Genomic DNA, 25892 nt, shown 5'->3' with positions numbered 1-25892 from the left:
CTCATTAATAAATCCTCCATGTTACTCACCATTTTTCATGAGTACACTAATACGTAGTTACTCAATACATAGATGTCTTCCCCTCGTGAATGAAAGGATAATTATAGCAGCTGGTAAAAAAAAAAGCTACATTCAAAATGCCATCGATATTTCATGAAAATGACTACATTATTAGTTTTTAGATCTACAATTTGGATATGATATACATCAAGGAGCCCCATACACACGCTCAATGCTACAAGCAAAACGCCTGCAAGATTTCATTAATAGGACTTAGTGTTGCATCAGTCTAAAAAAACCGCAGTCCCGTCTGTACGGTCCTAATAAAATGCGTCAATCCTAGTGGTGTCTTTAATGGTAACTGCAATAACTGAAATGACGGGGGTACTTTGTCCTTTGAGCTGTTGAACATAACCTCTCTCTAAGAGAGAAGATACCTGTAGTTTAAAGTAGGGGAAGTGTGTGGCTAGAACTTATTATTATAGATTCTAGCTATTAATCATTATTTTCTTCGCTTTTATATTATTTAATGCTAAATAGTAGTGAAGAATAGCTACAAAATTGCTAGGACCCTCGAATGATAAAAAAGTGTTCAGACCGATATAAATAAAAAAGACAGAAGTCGGGGGACTGATTAGGAAATCCTTCTTAGGACCGATCTAACACTAATACGATTATATTGATATGTCTTAGTTCAAAAATGACTATTTTTGTGTTCCAACAGACAATGGTACATTCATACCGATAAACTTTGCTTTATTAATATAGATGATATCCACATTTCCTTGATGATGGTTTCTATAAAACTTTCTGAACATTCTCCTCTTCATACATTTATTAATGAAAAAGAAAAAAAAACCTATTTTTTCTAGCTATATAAAAGTATGGATCTAATATATTATACCTATGCATATTCAAACATGGATATGTATGAATTAAATCACTTTTGAATCTTTGTTTATTCGTGTGTATTTTAGAATTATACTTGTGTATGTATAAGGGTACATATTTATATATCTATAAATAAAATGAATATATGTATGTATGGCTTGGTTTCAAGACAGTCAAAATTTGCATATCCATCTTCATAAATATACTATACCACAAATGTTAACGGATAAAGAAATCATAATACATCTTTAAATAGATATATATATAGATGGTAGATATGGATATATGTATATTAGTGTTGGGTTTCGGTCTGGAAATTCTAGACCGGTCTGAGACCGTTATAGTTTTTGTTGGACCGAATTACTTTGGTCTATCAAAAAAACTGGGCCGATCTCATATAAAATTTTGGTCCAGATCGGTCCACAGGAAAAGTTTATTCTAGATCGGTTCAATGGAAAAACTCGGTCTTGCTCCGTCCCAAAAAAAAATAGACTGGACTGATTTTAAAGATAAATTGTTTATAACATGACATCATATGTTTTTTCAACCTCTGCAAGGTTTTTCTTACAATGACGGTCTTTTATACGCCAAAAGGCTAGTTTAAACACGAGATAACTCGGATTAACTTTGATCCCTCTAATCTTTATATGTATACAGTATTTGTTCTAAACACTGGTTCTTAATTTTGTTGGAAGTACTGAATCCCACAAGTTTCATATGAATATTCACCAAACCCTTCTTAATTGGTCAAGTAGAGCGTGTCATCAAAAGTCATGTTTGTTTTGATCTCCACCAGGAAGTGCTCCTTGGCCCCTGAGACTGACTCACCGAACACCTAGGGTTCAATGGAACCCAGGTTTCAGGAGAACCACTGTTCTAGAACTTTTTCAGCTTTGGTTTTTGTACTTTTAATTCATTTTTTGATTCCTTAAAAAAATGAATGACAGTTGATCTAGAATAAAAAATGGTCTCTCACCCGCGCTTGGGTGAATCTCTTCACTTTGACATTCAGAGCACTGGGCAGAAATCACAATGATGTTATACGAAGTTTAAACAGAGATAACTCGGATTAACTTTGATTCCTCTAATATGAGCGTGTCATCAAAAGTCATGTTTGTTTTGATCTCCACCGAACCCCTGAGACTGACTCACCGAACACCTAGGGTTCAATGGAACCCAGGTTTAGAAACCCCTGTTCTAGAACTTAGCGTGTACTTTTAATTTTTTTTTTTTTTTGAAAAAAAAAATGAATGACACACAAAATTGAAACCAAATCAAAATCAGTCTACAAAGTGAGACTGAAAAAAAAAATCGAACCGATTTGGACCGATTTTTCGGTCCAAATCGGTCTGCAAAAAATATCTTCAGGACGAACTGAAAAAAGAATTCGTTTTGGACCGAGTCTCAATACTAATAAAGACGCCTAATATTTTTAATAATTTCTAACAAGTTCCCCCATCATAATTTTTGTTATTCACTAACATCCCTCAAAAATGATATTTAGTAGTGATAGGATGATTCCAAAATAAAGCCGATGCCAATTTTCATGAGATTTTAGTACAAATTCTCTATGCCAATTCCAATTCTTTAATATTATTATAAATAACTAGGATGTACACGTTATATACATATATATTATTACGAATTATTTTATGATGCACATACTAAGACAAACTTGCTAATCCGCTTACAAATATATGATCATACAAACACCTACTATAAAATTATATTATAGTAGGATAGGATATAGCCCTATTATATATTTTTGTTCGAATTATTTTAATAATTCATAGTATGACAAGATGGCTAATCCTCTTCCTAATTCCATTTTTAATTCATATTCAATATATTCGTTCTCCCTTCTTTTTGTTAGAAAAGTAATTTGTTTTTTGATTTTCGATTTTTTTGGTGCATTTTTGAATCAACAACCCATACTTATATAAAAATAAACAACTTTGAGACACGGGGAATTGATCTTGTTTTACGAAAAAAATCAACTTATTAGGGAAAAAAAACTTTCCCTCCACAAATCTGAATCTGATCTGATCAGAATTAAATATGGCCTTAAATGCGTAACTCAGAATTCTGAATAACTTTTATTTGATGTCTAAAGTTTGTGTTTGTCTCTGTTTGTGTTAATAAATACCCTGGTTATGCGTTTTTATTTGCGGACAAACACACAAACATTCACATATTATAATATTATATTATAGTAGAAAGTTAAAAAATACATTTTTGCTGTCAGGGGCGTCCACAGGATTAAAAAATATATTTTTTTTGGTGTGTGTGAGGGAGGAGGGGTAATTTTTTTTTGACTTTCTGTAAAAAAAATCCAAAAATTAAGTTTTATGAAAAAAAAAATTGAAAAATTACAAAATGCACAGCAGTTTACAAAAAATAATACCTTTTTTTTAAATTCTCAACAGTTCTCAAAAAAAAAAAAGGAAGTTTTTTTTTTGAAAAAACTTTCAAAAATTAAATTTTTAATCAAAAATATTCGAAAAAAAAGTTTCTATTCAATTTTTTTGGATATATTTTTGTAAAAAACATTATTTTCTAATAAAAAAAAAAGTTCAAATATTGAATTTTATAGTAAAATGCACCTTTTTGGTTGGGGGAGGGAGGAGAGGGGCTATTTTTTTCATAACTTATGATAATAATAAATACTTCAATACCATTAATAAATACCAATCAGAATCGCAAATTAACATTATTTTCCCGATTCCAGAAAAAACACCCGATTCTCTGATATCGATTAATTGTTCCATCACTAATATTTAGAATAAGAATACATTATCCATTTTAATGAAAGTTGTAAATTATGTGCGAGATTATTTGTTGTTGGCAACCTAAACAGATTTTATATTTTTGTAAAGCTGTTATCATTATTCTTTTATTCATGAGGAGATAACAGCTAATTATAAAATGCGTCTACTCATGAATGATGGAAGTAACACAGAGGTTTTGTTGTAGAGTAACAAGGGTCGTTCAAAAAATGTCCGAGAAATGGTGCTACTGCTGTGAATCAAGGTTAGATTTAGTTGGTAGCATCTTTTGGAAGAACACACACCAACTTTCAGCCAGATTGGTCTATTTCTTTCTGTTTGGCATTTCTTTTAATCGAGTAATCGGTCGGAAAGATTATATCATTTGTCTTTGGGATTCCCAAAGAATAATCTTAATCTACAATCTGGAAAAGAGTAAAACTATAACAGGTGCATATTATTTATCGTCATTGGACCTTTTGAAAACTGAGCTGCAAAAAAAAAACACACACGATTGGCCTACAAAAAAATCATTTTCCATTACAACAATGGGCCAGCTTAAACCTCAGCAGTTGTGGTTGCAAAATTAATGGAAATAGGGCTCCAACTCGAGATGCCCACAGCACTAGAAACCTCACTCACCTTAACACTTCTGTCATCCGTCACCATATCATGGATTTCTAGTGTAGTAACCTTAGCAAGGCGTCCATCACGTTCAGTGACACTTGTCCCCATATGGTCACGCCAAAAAAACACTTATAAACTGTTGTAATCGAAGGTGCAGAGTCCACATAATGTTTATCAAGCGTCTTTTTAGTCTCCTGAGGCGTTTTGCCTTTCATAAAGTAGTGTTTAATCAACTCACGAAATTCTTTATCGTTCTTTTTTTCAGAATCACTCCACTTTCTCGATTTAAACGAATGCCAAACAGAAAGAAATAGACTAATCTGGCTGAAAGTTGGTGTGTGTTCTTCCTAGAGATGCTACTAACTAAACATATTCTTGATACGCTCCAGTAGTGCCATCTCTCGTACTTTGGATGTACTTTTCAAAGGACTCTCGTGTAGTTACACTTGGACTCGGACTATAATTGAGTATCGAAATCCCTATAATTCCAACCTTGGTCGTAGCTTGATAGAGAGTCAGATTAGTGTTTATTTTCGTTCCACTTTCAACTGCTTGCAGCAAATCTTATATAATGTAATGACAGTTCAGCTGCTCTCCTGCTCTAAAAATATTAAAAAAATGTCGGAGATACCAGGTGGTTTTTGTACATACCAAAACTGCTATTGATTTACAACTCTAAAACTGTACATGGTACAACCGTAGGAGAGGAGGACATTTGAAATTGTGAATGCAGGCGATATTGTGTGTAAATCTAAATGAAAAAAACTAAAATAAGGTATTTATAATGGTGCTCGGTACTTTTGCCTTAAACTATTTTGCCTCAGGAATTTTTCCCTTTAACCATTTATCCCCAGGACATTTTGCTTTAACGATATTTTATCTTAATATGTAAATTGAATTAGGCTTGTATGTCGTAATTGTTTATTATTGGTTAAAATTGATATTCCCTTTGAGTTTTTTTTTTAATCAAAAAATAAAATATTTATTAATGTCAAATGCATTAAATCTTTGTTTTCTATTGGAATAATGATAAAATTATGCTCCTGGCTCATATTTTACTTGTTCGTCAATCCATAAGTCGTTGCTAGTATGAATAATCCATCCTTTCTAAATATAATTAATAAGAGAGAAGTGATTATCCCATTTATTATTCGAATTGTTGCCGTGTTGGGTAACTTTTGTGTTTCTTATTATACTAATTTTCTTACCTATTTAATCTTTGATTCAAATTCATTACATAATGAGATTTTTTGTTGTAAACATTAAAACTTATGGGCATAATTTCATCCTTTTTTTAAAGAGAAAACAGACATTTAATGCACTTTAAATGTTTTGATTTAAAATTTAAACCAAACATCAATTTTAATCAAAAATAAACAAAAACAAAGTATAAATCTCATTTATTTATGAATTATGGTGATATATCTTTGAGGCAAAATATTCTGAGGCAAAATAGTTTAAGGCAAAAGTACCTAGCCCCTTTTATACTAACATCCACTCTTGATTCCTTCAATATGAAAGAAGGATCCATAAAGGGAATTAGTGCATTTCATTATATGACCATAAGACTTTATAAGACTGAGTTGAGGTAAACATCCGTTTCTATGGCAAAAATATTACGAATTGTCGTGCAAAAGTCTTTAAATAGTATCAATGATTTAATTTAAGAGCAATCTAGTGAGTAAAAAATAATATATGGATGTTTGAAAATAAATCATTTTCATATACATAATTTTGATCAAAGAAATAAGAATGTAGTCATATTAATGAAGTCTTGCAGGCGTTTTGCATGTAGCATCGAGCGTGTGGAGCCAAGGTTCAGCCAGGTAGTGCTCTAAAATCTAGACTAAAGTACTCTCATTAGTTATATTATTAATTTTTTCTCAAGCCGTTATATCAATTATTTCATTCTTGAGGAGAGAACGTCTATGTATTGAGTAGCTACACATGTGCGTATGAAAAACGGTGAGTAACACTTATGATTTATTGGGTAGTTATCTTCTATATTATTTAAGCAAAGTGTGTCTGTTTTACGACACATACTAACTCTGGGTAATGCTTGGTACTACATCAAGTACCTTTTAAGGAAAGGGGTTTAAAAAATGTCTGGGAAATATAAATATGGGAGTAGAGGGAGCATAAAAGTCTGAAAATTTGTGTACTTACTTTGTACATGAACAATAAGTTCAAAAATATTCCCGCTAAATTGTATTTGTTTACAAAAAATAATATTATGTCATTTTTTAAATGCTAATGACGTCATTAGTGGATGTTGGAATCTCTTAGAGTGTTAGCTCATGTATTTACAAATTTACTTTGTATTTTGTTGTCAGATGTCAATTTTTACTTTAACTAGTCAATTTAAAAAAAATCTGCAAAAATGGAGTTTGCAACCAAAAATGGATTCCTTAAGATGGGGCGGGGCGTAATCTTTTTTTTTCTAAAGGATGACGTATTTAATAACGTGATATTTACTTATATAAAAAAATTACCTTTATATTATATCAACTGTGGGTTTTGTCTTTGATTTTCTTCTTATCAATGTTCTGATCGTTGGTTTGTTGCATTTGAATGAGTTCTTGTTTAACAATTTAATTGATGAATAATATTTCATTAGTTGGGAAGGATTACTTAACTACCAATTGACTAATGGACTTTTTCCCGTAAAAACAAAGTTGCAAGATAAATAAAGGTAACAACGTCTTTTATCGAAGAAGTTATTGCATTGAAATGGTCAATAAATAGGAAATTAATTGTCAATCAAATATTTAGAGTGTTAATTTCAAGTTAGGAAAATAATTTCTTTCTAAGAGCGCAAGCAATCAATATTATCTTTATCCATTTTTATATTGATATAAAATATTATGAATTATATTATGTTCCTTATTTATTCGGTCCAGTTCACTTTTAAATCCGGTCCTTAGGACTGTCAGTCGTTTTTTTCCTGAAAATATCAATGGTTTATTAATACTAAATAAGACATTTGAGATATTTATTAAGATCTTTGCAAATATCTTGCATTAAAATATTCATTTTTTCTTTATAATCCAATATAATAGATACAATATATTTTTATAATATATTATATTATGTAACGGAATATTAAAAAAGGTAAACACTATCAATAATGTCAAAAGTGTTCGATTTAATATTATTTTAAGGACCTAAAAGTGGGACTCGACCAAACCGCGGCCCTTGTTCCTAAGTAAGGACTGAGACAATAATACTACTTATAACATAATTATATTTGATATTGAAGTTAATTCGAATAAGGAAAATATAAACGTGATTGGTTTTATTAATGTTTCTAAAATAGATCAAAAATAAATGAGTGAGTTCAATTCATCTATTTAACTAAATATTCAAAAATCAAACTTGTAGTGCTGAAAGGCGTCCAGTCGCCTTCTTTAAATTAAAATTCCTTAAATTATGATATTGTACATAAGCCTATGGGCTAAAGTGTATCTGATGAATGATGATCATCCTTCCAAAATTATATAATAGGTAATTAATGTTAGATATTAATTATTATGTCAAATGTATTAATGTTTAATATCGCTCCAGCCTTCTCCTCAGGCTCTACAAAATTCCCATTCCTACCCTTTTCCATCACTACTAATAGTTACATAAAGGATTTAAGATTTATGAAGTATTTTTGTGTACAAGAGAAATTTTCTGTCAATCATTTCAACCAACATTGAATGAGTATTGAGCAAATGAAAAAAAAATATCCGTAAGGTGGTGTGACAGTCTGGAGCTAGTTGTCTAAATGGCGTATGATGTAAAGCACTTTTACAGTACCGTCTATTTGAGTAGTGGGCCTATATTTTATATCAATAACATTATAATTCAGGAAGTTGGATTTTTTTTGTCACAAAACAGCGCCATTCTCAGCAGCTTTGTTTACAAACTAAAATAAGTAAACAAGGGGCATGGCCTCATTGATGTTTATTTAGTTATATCATTATCCACAGGCCAAATTGCTTATTTAAAATTATTACATTAAATATTTTTGATTTAGTTGGTTCTAAGGAGCTTAACTATAGCCGATTAAGCAAATACTTTTTTTCATGCCAATTTTCAGCACTAATACATATCTATATATAGCTACGAGTCGGAACAAAAACAATCTTTTTTACCCATCACCAAAATTATATTTTGCAGGAATTACTGCTATCAATTCTACATTAAAACAGTATTAGTGCCGGGAAAGTATCATAATTCAATTTAAATTCGTATATTTATTATGAAGCATTTATAAAACAATTTACACCAAAAATAGTCAATAATCCTTACTTCAGAGGAATAAGTTAACACCACGACGACCAATTAAATAATGAACCAAAAAACGAAGAAAGGGCACACGGGCCAACCGTTTTTCCTCTTCTAATTTTAATGGCAGTCTTTTCCTTACAAATATTTTAACTCTAAGTATAACTGAGGAGATGCTGTAAATGGTCAAAAAGTTTGAGAAACTCATATATATATTTACACTAGTGTTTCTCAAACTTGTAGGGTGTCTTATTTGGCATAAATGAACAACAAAAGTATATTTGATAATAATATATATACACTTTGTATTAAAAACAAAATTTGAGTAATAAATATGAAGTGGTGTATGATACGTATGACCAAAAGATGATATTTATTTATTGACAGAATGTTTGCAAATAAAATGCTCAACCCATGAGGTAAGTTAGAGAAATATTGTAAAAATACTATTGCAAAACATATGTTTTATCTAGAATACTTGATAAAATAAAAATCCTGTAACTGGATTCAAATCCATAATTTTAAAGAAACAACATCAAATTTTTTTTGGACATTTTACAGATTTTTAAATCAACACGCATCCATGAAAGACCCTTTTTTTGGACGTTTGAGGGTTATTTTCTTGTTTAAAGGAATAAAACAAAAAATATCTTGCGATATCAAATTCCTAACTTTTGTCATTACGGTACACCCTAATATATATATATAAGAAAATCGTGCTACTCAAACTGAATAAATATAGCAAGGTTGTAAATTGAAGGACTCTCAGAATAGACAGAAAATGAGCTTGCATTAATGAGTAATACTACATAACATATATAATAATATATATTTTTTTTATTAGTAGAAATTAGTATTTGATAAGAAAATCAGGCTCACTTCACGCCCTCCTAAAAACTCTTTTTATTTTTTCTCTCTCTCCAAAAGGTTTCCATGTGCAAAGTAATTTGAAGCTTTACTTCAAATGGGAGTACCTAAGTATATAAGAAATATATACTACTTAAAATATGTTGTACACACAATATATATAAAAATACATAAATACTCGAATCAATATTGTATACATGTAATTACTTTAATAAAGAATAAAAATGACGATGATTAAGGCATCAGTTTAGTTTTTTTACTTGTGAGTGTGTGAGAGGAATTCCTGCTGTGAAAAAATGACAAAATTCTACTCCATGTACTCTGGGGAACTCATTTTTGATGAGAAGGAGCTATTTCGGGATATCAATGATGTCTTTGAAATTGAGGATCTTCTTGCTTCAGATGGTGAAGAGAAAAATCCAAGTAATTATCTTATTATTAATATACCTTCAATTAAAGAAAAAAAGCCTGGAGGAAACATTTCTACACAATATAAATATGATTGAATAAACTCTTCATTGAGCTCAATTAAAGTTTTCTTTTCTCATCGTTCTTTTAATCATGGAAAAAGTTGTTTGTGTTTTCTATTAGAACAACATCAACAAACAAATTATCTCCCTACTGCTTTCATCATCATTATGTGACGTCATATGGTTTACCTTATATGCGGAGTCGTTGCTCAATTCTCATTATCTTAATCCACCCCCTACTTTTTTATTTATCCCTACCTTTGGATACATTTATCAAGCTTTCTTTTTTTGGGAGGTGTAATTTATATGTAAATTTTGATTAGGAAACACATTCCTCCCATCATGGATCCCTCCAAATATGAAACTAGTTAATTGAGAAAGTATCCAACAATAAGTTCGATAAAATTATCATCATAGATGATAATTTTATTTTCCCCCAGTCTTGCTGAGTCCGTTCTTATTTAGAAATGAAGACTGCAATCCTTTTCAGTTCAGTCTGGTTTAGTTAAGTTCTGCAAATCAGTCCTAAAAACGTATACATTTTGGTCGTTGATGGCGTCACTCAACTATATTTCTTCTTTATTTAAAGAGTTCTAGTACTGACAGTCCTAAGGACCAGCCCTTAGGCCAATTTTCCAATATAAATATATTAGAAAAATAAATTAGCTTGAATCAAAAAGTCAATTTTCCGATTTTTTTTTTTGTGCAAATGCAGTGTTTTCCAATGATTTTTTTACGTCATCAGAATGATACGCTCTTATCTTAGTTCCCAATAGCTAAGGGCTTCTTATGGATCTGGAAAAGTGGTTTTAGGAACCAGGCGGTGTAAATAAAAGAGCGAAGGGGTGGGGTAGATTTAACTTAACTTGTCGGGACACTATTTTATATCTTAAGCCAGGGTTTTCCAAACTTTCCATACTATCCCAAGCCCCCCTTACACTAATACATTTTTTGCTGAGCCCCCCTAGATTTTATATCGTACACATAATAATATTATTCTTTCACCAAGATACACGCTCAAATTTATTGTTGTCATCACATCATAATACTAAAAATTATAATTCTTTTCATAAGGAGGTTTTCTTTAATCTTTAGCTGTATCTTTCTTGGCCTTTTTATTTATTTTTATTTTTCTTCTTTTTAATTTTTTGTATACCATTAAGTGAATCGCTTGACTCCTCGTAAGTATTCCGATTTATCTGAGCTGTGCCATTGTTATTACTACCATCATTGACATATTTTCCATTCAGACTTTGTCCGTTTTCCGCGTGGGATTCAGTTGAGTTCTTATTTTAGCTATGGATTTGATCCCTAATCACTAACACGGACCTTTTTTCGTGTTGAACAAAATCAGATATCCAATATATACGCTCGATGTTACATGCAAAAAGCCTGCGATATTTCATTAATACGAATACATTGTCATTTCTTGGATACAAAATATATACATTATATAGATCAGCGATCACAATATACAGTGTATTCTCTATATACGCTCGATGCTACACGCAAAATGACTGCTAGATTTAATCAACAAACATTGTTATTCCTTGGATCAAAAATGCATTATTTTCATTCAAACATTCATACAGATAAACTTTGCTCTATAAATATGAACTAAAAACCTGAAAATCTGAAAGAGTCATGGTCCACCTCGTCCCCCAAAAAAAAAAAAAAAAAAAAAAAAATTCAGTAAATATAAAACAAAAATAAATCATCAAAAATCTTGGTAGGGAGTGATTGGAATTTCTAAAAAATTAGAAAAACTCTCCTTAAATTGCCTGAGATTTAGATGCATACAGTCAGACCTGGTCCAAAGGTAATCTAATTTAGGAGTGTCATCTCACCAAGCAGCCATATCCAGTTCCCAAACATGAATTTCATAGCATAAAAAGAGGGTATTATGCGTGTACCTGCAATCCCCGGCATGCAATCAACCAAATTATTACATAACAAAAATATAGGACCATAAATGAACCTGATTTAAACTGTCACCATTTTCAATTCTTCTTTTCACCTTCGGGATGAACTTGTCTTGGGTTAACTTTCCTTGTGTTGAACTTAGTTCTTATAGTGAAAAAGGGAGGTAAACGATAGACCCTTTCTTGACAAGTTAATTAATAAAATATCCATTTATGAACATAAATGAAAGTTTTACCCATATTTCTGTCTTTTCCTTCCTCTCTATCTGAGAATGAATGTTATCCCGTTATTGGGCAAATGTAAATATCATCTTTTTTTGTATTCTTTTGTACACAATTTTCAGCTTTTGAATTGTTTAAAAATACCCAAACCTTCCTTAAGAGGTCACATGCACTAAACAGTCACTTTTTCAGTTTCCCTTTTCTGACTGCCTAATATGTAAAGGTTACATTGTATTTATTTACTATTTAGAAAACTTCATATAGCAAACTATCTTTACCACATAAGTAATACTACCGAATTTTATTTGTGGTTTTAATTTAAGAATTAAATCATAATTCATTTAAGAAACTTTTGTCCAATTATAAAAATAATTATGAAAAACTTCTCTTAGGACTATAACAAATTAATTTAACAAGGAAAAAAGAGACACTCTTAAAAAATGATGTAATAAAATGGACGTACTCAGTTTTTTATGTTGGTCTGTTTTTTATGCTACGACTTTAGAGCATTTTCATGTAATGTGAGCATTGTTTTAGCCAATTTTATAAGGAATAAAAACCCTTTATTCATTAAAATTAAGGAAAATGGTAGAATACTGACGTGTATTTAATTGCACACTGGACCAATAAATAAAATGACTTAAACGTCACTATCCAATAATAATTTATCTCTTTAATATATGGCTTTATGATATATCAAATCCTAATATGGACTAAAACTCCATAATATAACGTCATTTTACTATCATATATCTATAGTGTAGACGAAAAATCAACAATTCCAATGAGAAAAAAAAGAAGATATTTTTCTCTAATTATCCTACTTTTCTTATCCTTAATTAATCTAATACAAATCGGGCCAATTCATAAGGAACTTTTACTTAATTTTAATTCGATTTAATTCAAATATATCTGAACTTATTCCTATTTACATAGCGTTGACAATATGTAAATTAATTACTATGTGGGCTCTCAAGTCTCAAGCCATTGGCGTGAGACTCCTGCATTTCCACCCTATACACACTCTCTCATCCTACATATTAATTATTATCACGAGTTCGTATCGATCATCAATCATGACAGTTTCAAATACTGATTTAGAATGGCCATGTTTCGAATGGGGGACACGCAAGGGGCGTTTGATGTTTTATCTGAAGCCAATAAATATTTTTGTCAGCACCTAATTTAAAAGGCATACTAACTCAAGGGGGTTTAACCCATTTTTTTTAAGTTTCTGGGTATTTTTTTTTGGGGGGGGGAACTGAGAAGACACAGGTAATTGAAGATCGTACTCGAATAGAAACGGGTATTTTAATACCTCTGAGTTAATTTTTAGCTGTATATCCTGAGTTACAAAGTGTCTTCAGAAGTATAAAATAAAGCACTTATACCACTAAGTTCATAGGCCCCACACTTTTTGAAAAATAATAACAATAAGAAGTTGCGTGATAATATTGTTGTCAATAAATGACGTTATTTTATTAAACTGCCTTCACGAACCTTTTAAAATAGTTTCGGTAGATAAGCTGATGAGTGAGAACCAGGGACAAAAACAGTTTATAATTTTGTATGACACAATCCTACACATTTCTTGCTAAAATTTAAGACCAATGATAGTTTAACAAAAAACTATGAACTACTCTTGCTTAGTCAACATATAGTCCTACATAAATACCCAAAGTAATACAAAAAGAGATTGATTTGGAAATACATATTACTGGAGACATATAGACGACAAACACATGGAATACTTTTTTTTAAATTTACTGTACCTACTTTAGGCTCTAGACTACAGTACTCCTTGACTCATCATGTCGTATTAGACCAATAAACTGTCATTGTTATTCTTTCATTTTTGAGGAGAGAATATCTAAATATACAGTTACACAGTTTTGAGTGTGCTCATGAAACACAAAGATTAACACTAAAGATTTTCTGAGGGAGACATCTTTTAATTATGAAAGCAAAGTGTGTCTGTTCATTGAAGAATAATAATAACTTCAGTCAATGTTAGTTTAAATATCTAAAGAATGTTATGTACATACTAACTCTATGCATCCAAGATGACGTCGGTTTGATTAATGATCTCTGACATCAGTGGATACAATCAATTATTACCATTCTTTTTATTTTTTAGATCTAATAATGTCTTGTAATTAAGGGATGATATTAAAAAAAAAATCATTTTATTGTGTATTTACGTTGAAAAGAGTAAGAAATTGAGCAGAAAGGCTTTGATATTAATATTGAAATAAGTATATAATATGTGCATATGGTTATTACTTATCATCTATGCTATTTTTATTAACTGTACTATGTACGTACACTGTACATATGCTTGTAATTTGGTAGTTGGTTATTTCATTGCCTTATTAATTTTATCGTTTATTTACAATAAAGGTTACTTTTGAACTTAAAGTAAATTATGTCGAATAACATTTAAACGTAGAAACTTTGCCTAATTAACATTTAGAACGCTTTATAGGTAGAAACTTTATCGTGGCTTATAAATAAATAGAGGCTGGGTCAAATGCAAACCCAGGCTCGTCACATCATCTTTGAAAGTAGAAGGGGCAATGCAGTGGCGCTGGAACAGAGGTACCAAGGGCCAATTGCCCCTTTCCCACTTTTACCTAATTTTTATAGTTATAAAAATAAAAAATATTTTATTTCTTTAAAAAACTTAAAATGTTATAATTTTCGAGAAAAACAAATAAATTTTACTTTGTAAAAAGTTTTTTGTCTCGTCTAAAAAAAATATTGGTGATCTTCATCAGAGTAACTTCCTTTTACTAATGTCCTGATAGTAGCTGACCTTTTTCAGGACATTACTCAAATTGTCACGGTTACCATCTTTTTTTTTTTTTTTTTTTTTTTTGGTTTTCATACCCGATTTTCATGACTAATTATAACTGAACATTATAAAATACCAGTTTATTTGGATACTATACGATAATTATAAATTGTCCCTGCTTGCATCCTTGTCGAGCGCTAGTTTAGGGTATTTTTATGCAAACAATCCTTGATTTATGGGTATCTTTAATCGTATTATTTTTTACTCTTCTCAAGGACATCATTTACTACACATTATTAATAGTCTTTATCTGATTCATTTTTTAATTAAAGGTAAATCATACATCCTATTCGATGAAATGTTCATTTTTGGGATTATCCATAAATAATAATTATTTCCAAATATGAGAGAAAAAGAAGAAAAAAAACGTTGCTTGCTCGTTATCATGATGAAATTAAATTGACTTTTTAAAAGAAAAAATTGTCCAAGACCCCTTATCTTGGAAGGAGGAAAGGAGAGGTGAAAATGGCACAAGAAAAAATAAATTCGTTTCTACATTTGGATAACACATAAATCATTGAGAATTAATTCTATTGCACATTATTATATCATTTCTTGTAGATATACATAAAGATACTGAGAGTCAGGTAGCGGCGTCCGTCCGCAGAATTATATGTATAGGACAGCAAAACATGGACTCGAGCAACAAAAATAATGTTAACAAAACATTTTTTATAACTCAATATGGCCACTTTCACATTCAATAACTGTCGTTACACGTCGTCTGAACGCCTTGTAGTAGTTCATGACAAACTTATGGGACAAGTTGTCCCATGGAGCCGCTATAAGGGACTTTAGTGAGTCCAGATTTGTGTGTGAGGTCCATTTGGTTCCCCTTTACAAAGTGCCTCATATAGAAAAGTTCAAATCTGGTGAGGAAGGAGACATATCTCTTTGTACCAGAATCGAGTAATATTATCTGCGCATAACTTTTGGCGCTTTAGCTGACGGTTGAAAGGGGGTGCCTTTGGGATTCTACACAGCTAATCTTTGGTTGTCTGATATAGAAGATACGCTTATCGAACTTGTGTGTGACCATAGGCTTGTGTGTGACAGAATTTGACTCCAAAACATTTAACGAATTCTGGATTTCTGTATTGAATGAGTACCCATAGCTGGCTAAAGTACCTTTAGATTTACTTTGAACTTTATAGGCCTGATATGGACTTTAAGTCATCTATTTGCATAAAATGGTCTGGAAATTTTATATTCATCTCTCAATGAAAGATGTAGGAGTCCCAGATGGTCGGCCACATATCTTAAGAGTCGAACTCTAAAAAGTGTTTGGGAACCTTGGAAGTAATTTACTTATTTTTTCGAATATTTGTGCACATCCTTACTTTGTATATTGAGTAAATTTTCGATAAAAAAATTAAAAGTTAAGCTGAAAAAAATCAATGAAAATAAACCTTTCTTTTACGGCAAACAGTTTTAGTTGTAAAATAAGATTTATTCTTTGGTTCCAGCAATAATATAATTCAAATGAAAAAATTTGCAGAAAATATAAGTTTATATATAAGACCCTTCATTTTATATGTTTTTGTATTATAAGACATGCCTTGTAGAAACAGTATTCAAGATAATTTAATATATATTTCATATTATAAATGCTAGAATGTTTTTTTAAATTGTTATTTACTTTAATTTTCATATATATATATATAGTTATTTCACTTCGAAATATGGCTTTGAATCGAAATAATAATCTAAAAACTTGAATTAAAAAAACAACAACACTTTAATTCCAAAGCTACTGCAATTGATCATTTCAAAGATATTTTTTGTGTATTATGGGTTAAATAAATAATATATATGTGAGTTTAAGCTGTGGCATGGGGATCCTTAGTATATTATATATATTTATTATGGGACACCCCTGAAGACTTTTTCTTTGTTTTTTCCCAACATTTCTTTCAATTTTTTTAAAAATCCATAGCTATAAAAAAATACTAAAATTTAATTTATTGCAAACAAATTTCAAATATGACATTTACAAAAAAAAAAAAATTCAAAAATCCAATGGAATTTTTTGGAAAAAAAGTTCATAATCCTTGGCATACACAAAAAATTAAAAATTTAGGAACAAAATTTCGAAAATGAAATTTGTAATATAAAATTTTTTCTAAAAAAGTGTCAAAATCCAAAGCTTTTTACCAAAAATTAATTTTTTTGGATAAAATTTAAATAATAATTTTTTTGGATAAAATTTTAAATAATAATTTTTCGAAAAAATTATTAAAAAAATCCACGGTTGTTACCAAAAAATGAAAGTTTTACATAAAAATATCCAAAATCAAATTTTTAACTTTCTGGAAAAATTTACAAAAATCATAGCTATTCATAGAAAATTTAATTTAAAAAAAAAAAATTAAAAGCCATAGCTATTCCCTAAAAATTAATTTTTTTGGAAAAAGTTTCATAATCCATAGCTATTTAAAGAAAATTAAATATTTTAGAAAAAAAAATTGAAGAGTTACATTTTGGGATATCCGACCTCCTGCAGACGGACGGCTGCGGACAGGCTGTTTCATGACCTGAATTTTTAGTATATTTTTATTGGCTTTATATTCAAATTTGTGGGCTTGGTTAAGATACCCAAAAGTTTTAGCTTTAGTTTTAAACCTTTTATTTTATTTAAGAGCCTCTTATATTGTTCCTAATATTGCACCTATTAAATAGAGTCTATTAATTTCTCATTTATGACAATCAGTTTTAAAGAATAAGGTCAATTGACCGGGCTGTTGATATTAATTCACAATAATTCATCCTAAAATATAACCATAAATAAACATATTATGATCTATAATTATTACTTATCTGAGTTCTGATGGAAGAACTAAATACCTTGTGGATGTAGAAAACAATAGATATTATAATATGTATCAGCTTTTCCTTTTCACCTGGGGATCAACAATTACGGTCAAGGTCTAAAAAAATACACGTGCATAATAATCAATATATAAATATATATATTATATATCGTTATTTGGCCGTTATTGTAATTAAGATTTACCTTCTTATCTGTGGGATGATCTATTTATTGTTCAAAGGTATATGTAGAATTTTAAGGATAATTGATCAGGTTAATTATGGGTTATTAGTACTACGTATATCAGGGACGTCTGTAGCGAATGGGCTGGAGGGGTTGTAGCCCCCCCCCCCTCATTAATTAATTTTTGCTCTTTACTAGAAAATTTAACATTTGAAATTTAATGTAATTTTTCAAAAAAAAATCAAAAAATTTAATTTAATTTTTCAAATTGTTATCCAAAAATTTAATTTTTCTGTTAATAGCTATAGATTTTTGAAATTTTTCACTTAAAAATTTTATATTTGAAATTTTTGGTAAACAGCTGTGGATTTTTGAATTTTGTTTTCCCAAAACTTTCATTTTTGTGTGAATCACTGTGAATTTTAGAAACTTTTTTTACAAAAAATTTAATATTTAATTTTTTTTTTCAGAAAATTAATTTTCTATTAATATTTGAAATTAACTTTTTTCCAAAAATTGGCCCCTCCAATCATAGTCTTTTGGACGCCTCTGATATAAGATCATTATTTATGGAGTAACAAATCAATTGAATAGAGTTAATGCTGTAAATACTGCCAAAATCACAGCTAATTTAATGAAACGTCATGACAGCTTAACTGTTCTCCTCTCAAACATTGTTCAAATTGTAAGACCTACCATGCTAATTTTCAGCTTTGTTTTTTTACATAAAAAAACGGCTTACGATTTACAACCCCATCTCAAGACCTGTGACTACTAAGGGCTGAAATATAACGTTACATATGTGAAAATGTGTGAAGACTAATTTTTCAGTGTAGATACTTGATCTAAGAAATAACAGTCCAATATAGGGTGTACGTCAAATTAAAAAATACAAGGGAGTATATCCGTATAGAGTTGTATAAGAACGGTATTTAAAAATGAATGAAATATCGCAGCCAGTTAGATCGATTAATCTTATATACAAGTCTATACAGTTTAGCTCCAATTTTTTTGTTTGTTTAATATTCCTTTAATTGGTCTGATAAAGATGCGCTGATTAAGTACGAGGAAACATTCTAGTTCTAAACTTCTCCCTTGATACGTCTTGGCTATTTAATAATTTATTATTTTTGATAAATAAACAAAGTAATAAATTAAGGTATATTTATCCTCCTATTCCAAAACGACAGTAATGCTATTTCTTGTGTGTACCCCATTTTATGTATACAAACATAAACTTTTGAATTTGTTTTCTCTTCCCTCCTCAATTTTTTTCTGCCTAGCAAAAGTTTTTTTTCTTTTCTATATCTTCTATTAAAAGTAAGATGGGATGGGGAGATTGCATTAGCCAGTTAATTTGTCTCGGATTGCATGAATACTTATGAGAATTCAAAAGCTGCAATAATTTTTCAAGTGTAGGTTAGTTTATTAACATCACATCAAACTTTCATTATCATCCCCCATGCATACGTGGAACGGGCAGGCTCATACCAGTAGTATATATATAAATATATGCCATATATTATGATACATATACCAAATACTATGATTTTAATAAAATAGTACACAATAATTTTACAACAAAGTATCGAATCAAATACTTTGTAGGATTTTAGTAATATGAAATATATTTATGTACTTCATTTTGAAAATTGTAGAGAAATAATACAACAATGATAGTCTAAAAGTACTTAAAGATTGGTGTGATTGACTTATTCGGCTAAATACCAAATGATTTCAAGCTCTTTTTTTTTCCTTCTTTTAGGGGGAAATGTTGCGTGATACAATAATTGTATCGACGTGTTCCCTCACGCTAAACCCACCCCTGATAGGTGCAAAAGTACAATAAAAGACACAAAGGAAATCCTTTGTGTAAAATGAATTAGAAATAATTAGGACAAATAAAGTTTTTGTTTGTTTGTTAGTCACACATAAAATGCCCCTCATTATACTCAATATATCCTATTATGTATGTAATGATTAATATAAACACTTATTAATACACTTTGATACAGAACAGTGCGAGCAAATAATCATGTTATCCAATTAAATTAGTATTTTTAATGAAAAGCAAAATAATAAAAATAATTACACATTCATCAATCAACGTCAAAGAATTTTCTTGCAACCAAATATCATTTAGTTTTGAAGTTGAATGCATTTGGGGGTATGGTAACGTGTCAAAAGAATGAATACAAAAAATAAAATTGCAAATAATATATATCATTTTTTATAGATGAAGTATCCGGAGATCAAGGATTTCTTCCCAAAGGTCAACCCACCAACACCACAAATCCACGTGATGGAGGCAATTATAATACTTCCGGATCCGCAAATACGGATCAACAGCAGCAACTCTCCTGGACTGAAAAACGTCGTTTGCAACAAGAAGAAGAACAAAATTTCAAATCTCTCTCTGCTTCCATGGATCGAATCGATCTTGAAATGAATCCTCCAAAGGACAGGTGAGCAGTTGTTGTTTTTTTTTTTTTACAGTAGTGATTGTCCATCAATTCATTTAAGAGCTAGATCAACACCTGAGCTATGAAAACATGTATACACACATAGATAAATATAATTAGTATTTCAGATGAGTTGAAAAATGCATAGAGTGTCATTTTGTTGTTGAAATACAAAACTACCTAAGTATGCGCGGAGCTATACAAAATAAAGACATGATTGCTCTTAAGAAATATATTTTTATTTTCTTTCTGTGAACTTCAAGCAAAGAGTTAAGCTATGACTTAAATAGCTCAGATAATAATAGCGAGTCAATCAGTAATTACTCCTATTTTTGTGTTTCCGGCCATAAAATTATGATTGTTATGGTTATTCATGGCCTAATTTTGAACTTGCTACGACATATTATGTATGTAATTTAAGTATGTATTGTGTAAAGATGTGTGTTGATCCCAAAATTTTGTCTTCCTATTGAGCAATCTTTCATAAATAACATCATCATATAAATCTAGCAGTGACGTTATTACTATAGAAGCTTTAAAATTTTGGACGTTCTCCAGGAGCTGATAACAGGGACGAGAGGGGAATGGAGGCAATCTGGGATCATCCGTCTGAGACTGTTATAATTTTTGTAAACCATACTATGCCATCCAAGTTTGGATTGGATGGGTCTCGCATTTTGTGTATAACTTTTGTTTATTGTAGAAAAAATATATTGGTCCGTGATTTTGATTTGGTCTGCAGTTTTAGACTATGGTTTGGACTTAAATATTGGTCTATCAGCTTTGTTACTTTTGTTGTATAATCTTTCATAAAAAAAGGATCCGAAATCAGTTAGCCAATGGGGTATTATCGTTGATTACTCATTAGTAATTTCTTTACATCCCAGAGGATTGTGGTGCTAGTTTACGTTTATTAGTAGTATGTATACTTATTTATTTACTACGACAACTTAGTACATCTGTGCCGCCACCTTACGGATACTTATATTGTTTTTAGTTTCATCATGCCTTAATCTTCCGCACTATACAAATTATTATTCAATCACTGTTAGGAATTGATCACAGCTTAGTTAAAGTTTTTTCAAATTCAACACATCAACGTTCAGAAGACTGATTAGGGGAAAATAAACAGAAAAATCGACAGCTGACAATACAATGCATTTACATACATTTTTATGTTAGTGTGCTAGAAAAAATGGGTATAAATTTACCACTACGTCACTATTTCTCTTACCGTCTCTAAATTGGAGACTGCGACAGCTGAAAGTTGAAATTCAATTATTGCAACCTTTTATTAATTTTGAAAAAACTAGAATATATTGTGAGTTTGTCTCTTATGGAGAATTTGGAAGGGGGAGGAAAGGAACTCGGAGTAGATCTGTGAGTTGAGGGTCAGATACAAGAAATAGTATTTACAAAATTAAATATTGATATCCTCTGGTCTCATCCGTCCGAGTCCATACGGCCTCCGAATATTCCATAAGAGAGAAACTCACATTCTCACCCAAAAACTATTTTTATGATGATCCTCCATAAGGATAGTGCTAATTGGCAGAATATCTTGAAGAAGTCTCTTCATACACCAGTTATATGTTCTTCTAGGGAAGTTATTACGGAATATTAAAAGGTTATAGTAATTGAATTTCCACTTTCCGTGGTCCCTACCTCCAATTTTGATTGAGATGGAAAGAGAAAGTATGACGCGAGGACAAATTATGCAATGTACGATAAAAAAATGGCTAAAGACCACACCGGAGATAGGGGCGTCCGTAGGACATATATATTCTTTTTTTTTTTTGGGGGGAATTTTAAGGAAAAAAAAATTGTAAAATTAAATTTTTTGAGAAAAAAATTAAAAAATCCTTATATGTTTTCAAAAAGTGAACTTTTTGTAAAATAATTTCAAGAATCATTAGATATTCACAAAAATTCAAAAATACTTAGCTTTTCGACAAAAATTTCAAAAATCCATTGTGAAAATATTAAATTTTTCGGAAAAATATTTCAAAAATCCACAGCTGTTCATAAAAATTAATTTTGAAAAAATTACATTTCAAAAATCTTTAGCTATTCACAAAAAAATTACAAATTTATAGCTACTTACAAAAACTTTTTAAAAATCCATAACTATTCTAAAAATATAATTTTTTTGGAAAAAAATTTAAAATCTTTTCTATTTAAAAAAAATTTAAAAATCCTTATGTATTTACAAAAAATATAAAAATCTTTATGTATTTACAAAAAAATTAAGAATCTATAGCTATTCCGAAAATTTAAAATTTTTGGAAAAAAATGTCAAAAATCCAAAGTTGTTCCCAAAAAAATTCAAATATTAAATTTCTTAGAAATTTAAAAAAAATATAATTATAGCCTTTCACAGAAAAGTAAGTTTGTTTGAAAAGAAATTCAAAAATCCACAGCTGTTGTCAAAAAATTTAAAAAATCTATAGCTGTTCTGAAAATATTAAAATTTTTGGAAACAAATTTCAAAAATCCACAGCTGTTCACAAAAATTTAATTTTTTAAAAGAAAAGTTTGGAATATGAAATTTCTTAGAAAAAAAAAAATTATAGCTATTCACAGAAAATTAAATTTTTTGGAAAAAAATTTGAACTTTTTTTTTGGGGGGTGGGGCTAAAGTATCTCCAGCCCACACCCTGCGGACGCCCCTGGGAAAATAAATTCTGTCTCAGACCGAGTCTCTAACACTATTTATTAGGCATTCATAAGTTATATGAAATTTCACATTCTCATTCTGAGTAATAAGCCCTTTCACAAAATATCTATAGAAGCTACCTGACTTATTAACATTGCTTATTTTGTCACCATCATCCCAAAAATACTAACAATATTATAGATAATAAGATGTCTTCATCTCTCTTCTTTATTTTCAACGTCACTCTGTCTCCAAAAATATGATGACTTGACGAAACATTCAAGGAATGTGTTGATTTATTCTTGGTCGAGTCTGACGTGAGGTTACAGTACTGTGTAAAGCAATACACTACAATCTTTATTCTTCTACACACATAGAAATATTTCCAAAGGAGAACAACGACAACCTAAAAACGAATGCTTAAAATTGTATCGCAGAGTGAGGAGTTGGACGCCTACAATACGTACTATGTAGTAGGTAAAAAGAGGGGAAGACGAAGCGCGCGCCAAATTTTGAAAATTATTTTACAACTTACGTATTGAACGTAGTAGACAGTAGTAGTAAGGATGATCCAAGAGTGTTATGTCAGTGTGTCTCACCGGTGTTTCATCTCTCTCTCTATAAATATCTATTCTTGGTTGACGACTGTTGAGTGATTTTAAGATTATTCTGTGATTTTGTATGTTAAAGCTTATTATTATTCTTATTATTGCTATTGTCATTATTATTGTAATCTAATCGGCCCTGCAGCCATGAAATCTGAGAAAAATATTTCCTTCTGTTAGTATGGAGGGATTCTCTTATAAAAAATTGATTAGACAACCACTATTTATTCATAATGATAGTTGAAACAAGTGGATATATTACGTATCTCTTTATTAATACATAGTATTAGTGTTGAGTCGGTCTTAAAAAAATAAAAGAAATACATTCAGTCCGATCCTAATAAAATTTGTTAGTACTAAGACTGGTTCTGATCGCTCTTTTTTGTTAACTACAACATATCCAATGACAAAGATACCATGTCCTTTTAGCTGTTCAACATATAATCACTTTTCAAGAGACAAAATTATTGTTGGATCGGTCCTGGGACTGTACTCTCCCCCTTTTTTTAGTCTTTTTATTTATTAGTCATATCTTTTTTAGCATTCAAGGGTCCGATACATCCGTGTTTCAGTCCCAGCTATCTTTTTATTTTCTTCACTCCTATCTAGGGATGAAGAGCTAAGAAAATAATGAATGATATAATAACGTATAATAATACGTATGAAATCCATTTATCTTGTCTCAATGAAAGAGATTAGGAATTATGATGAAACTTCAGCGACTCAACTGAATTAGTTAGTAGTAAGTATGTAATTTCAGCGGTTGTAGTTTCCATAAAAGACCGATAAGGACTGGTCCTAAGATTGGCAAATTTTTTCCTAAGATGGATAGATAGGAATGCAGTCGTTTTAGTTTTGTTTTTTTAGACAAATCCAAAACTAGACAAGATGCCTAAAGTTTAAAGTAGGAAGTGTGTGCCTAGAATTAATTATAATAGGTTCTAGCTATGATTAATTATTTTCTTCATTTTTATATTCTTCAATCCTAGCTAGGAGTGAAGAAAATTAAAAAAAATATAGCTTAGACTGAAGGAAGGAGGTATCGGTCCTGAGGACCGTTGAACGGTAAAAAAGATTGGATCGATAAAAAAGACTTTTATAGGGGAAACAAAGATTGAAAATCCGTCCTAGGACACATTCAATACTGAAAAGTAGGGATCGTATCATCGATTGCAGTAGAAGTAACGATTTTCTATTGCATGGCCTTATATTTATTACTTTGGAGCATGGATCTATTTGCTAGCGTAATTTTTGTATACATAATATTTTGTACAACACGGGGATCTTATATATAAATCCCTGATATGAAGCACTTAGAAACAATCTCTTTATTAGTGACGCCATCCTTTCAAACCCTTCTTCTCCATGCATGACAATTATGTCCATTTACATGTTTCGAATTTTATCTAAAACTACGCATTTTTAGGACTATATAAGTTACTTAAAGTATGACCTTGTTACTTTATTTATAAATATCCTATACAAGTTGGGATTTCTGTACAAGTTGTAACTTGTATACCTATCATTATGGTGTTCAAGTTAAAATTTCTATGTTTCATTACGCCTTATTTAATTACGACATCAGTAATTTCAATTATGAAGCAATTAATTGATGCTATCATTAACTATGATTTATTAATATTATGTACTTATTTTTTTTATTAAACGTTTAAAATTAGTCTGAGGCATTTGAAATGTACAATGTGCCACAGAATATTTATATTTATAGCAAGAACGTAAACAGGATTATATTTGTTTTTTGGAACTTTTCTAAAAAAAAAATCCGTTTTTTTGTTAAAAATCCATAGCCATTCACAGAAAATTTAATTTTTGGGAATACAAATTTAAGATCCACAGCTATTTAAAGAAAATTAATTTTTTTTTGGAAGAATGGAAATATTAAAAATCCACTGCTCTTAACAAAAATATTTTTTTTGTAAAAAAAATTCAAAAATCCATATCTATTCACAAAAAATTATTTTTTTGGAAAAAAAAAATTCATATATTAAAATTTTGCTCTGCTACATAATTTGACCGAATTACCTTATTTTAAACAAAATAAATCTTTTCAAAAAAAACAAAAAACTTTTGCCTATATTTTTGCATAAAATTTATTCATCCTGACCCAAAAAAGTTCTAGTAAATAACAAACATTCCTTAATTTAGGGGGGGAGGGAAGCTACAGCCCTTCAGTCCATCTATCTATGGACGCCCCTAATGCATGATAAATCTTATAACCTGCCTTAGATGTGCTGAATGATTGACATTTTTTCTTGTTTTATTAGAC

General features: G+C 30.1%; 1 protein-coding gene across 1 annotated transcript in view; it reads left to right on the top strand.

The window, feature by feature from the left end:
- Positions 1-25892, top strand: part of Ent2 (Equilibrative nucleoside transporter 2) — a 102516-nt gene that overhangs the window by 5169 nt on the left and 71455 nt on the right. Inside the window, exon 3 of the mRNA XM_071890287.1 lies at positions 20119-20347. Coding sequence (XP_071746388.1) covers positions 20119-20347 — 229 coding nt within the window. The remainder of the gene's footprint in view (positions 1-20118; positions 20348-25892) is intronic.

The sequence above is a fragment of the Lepeophtheirus salmonis genome, chromosome 8 (genome assembly GCF_016086655.4).
Source record: "Lepeophtheirus salmonis chromosome 8, UVic_Lsal_1.4, whole genome shotgun sequence".
Lineage (NCBI taxonomy): Eukaryota > Metazoa > Arthropoda > Copepoda > Siphonostomatoida > Caligidae > Lepeophtheirus > Lepeophtheirus salmonis.
Note: the sequence above shows the minus strand (reverse complement) of the source record. Positions and strands in the feature narration are given on the sequence as shown.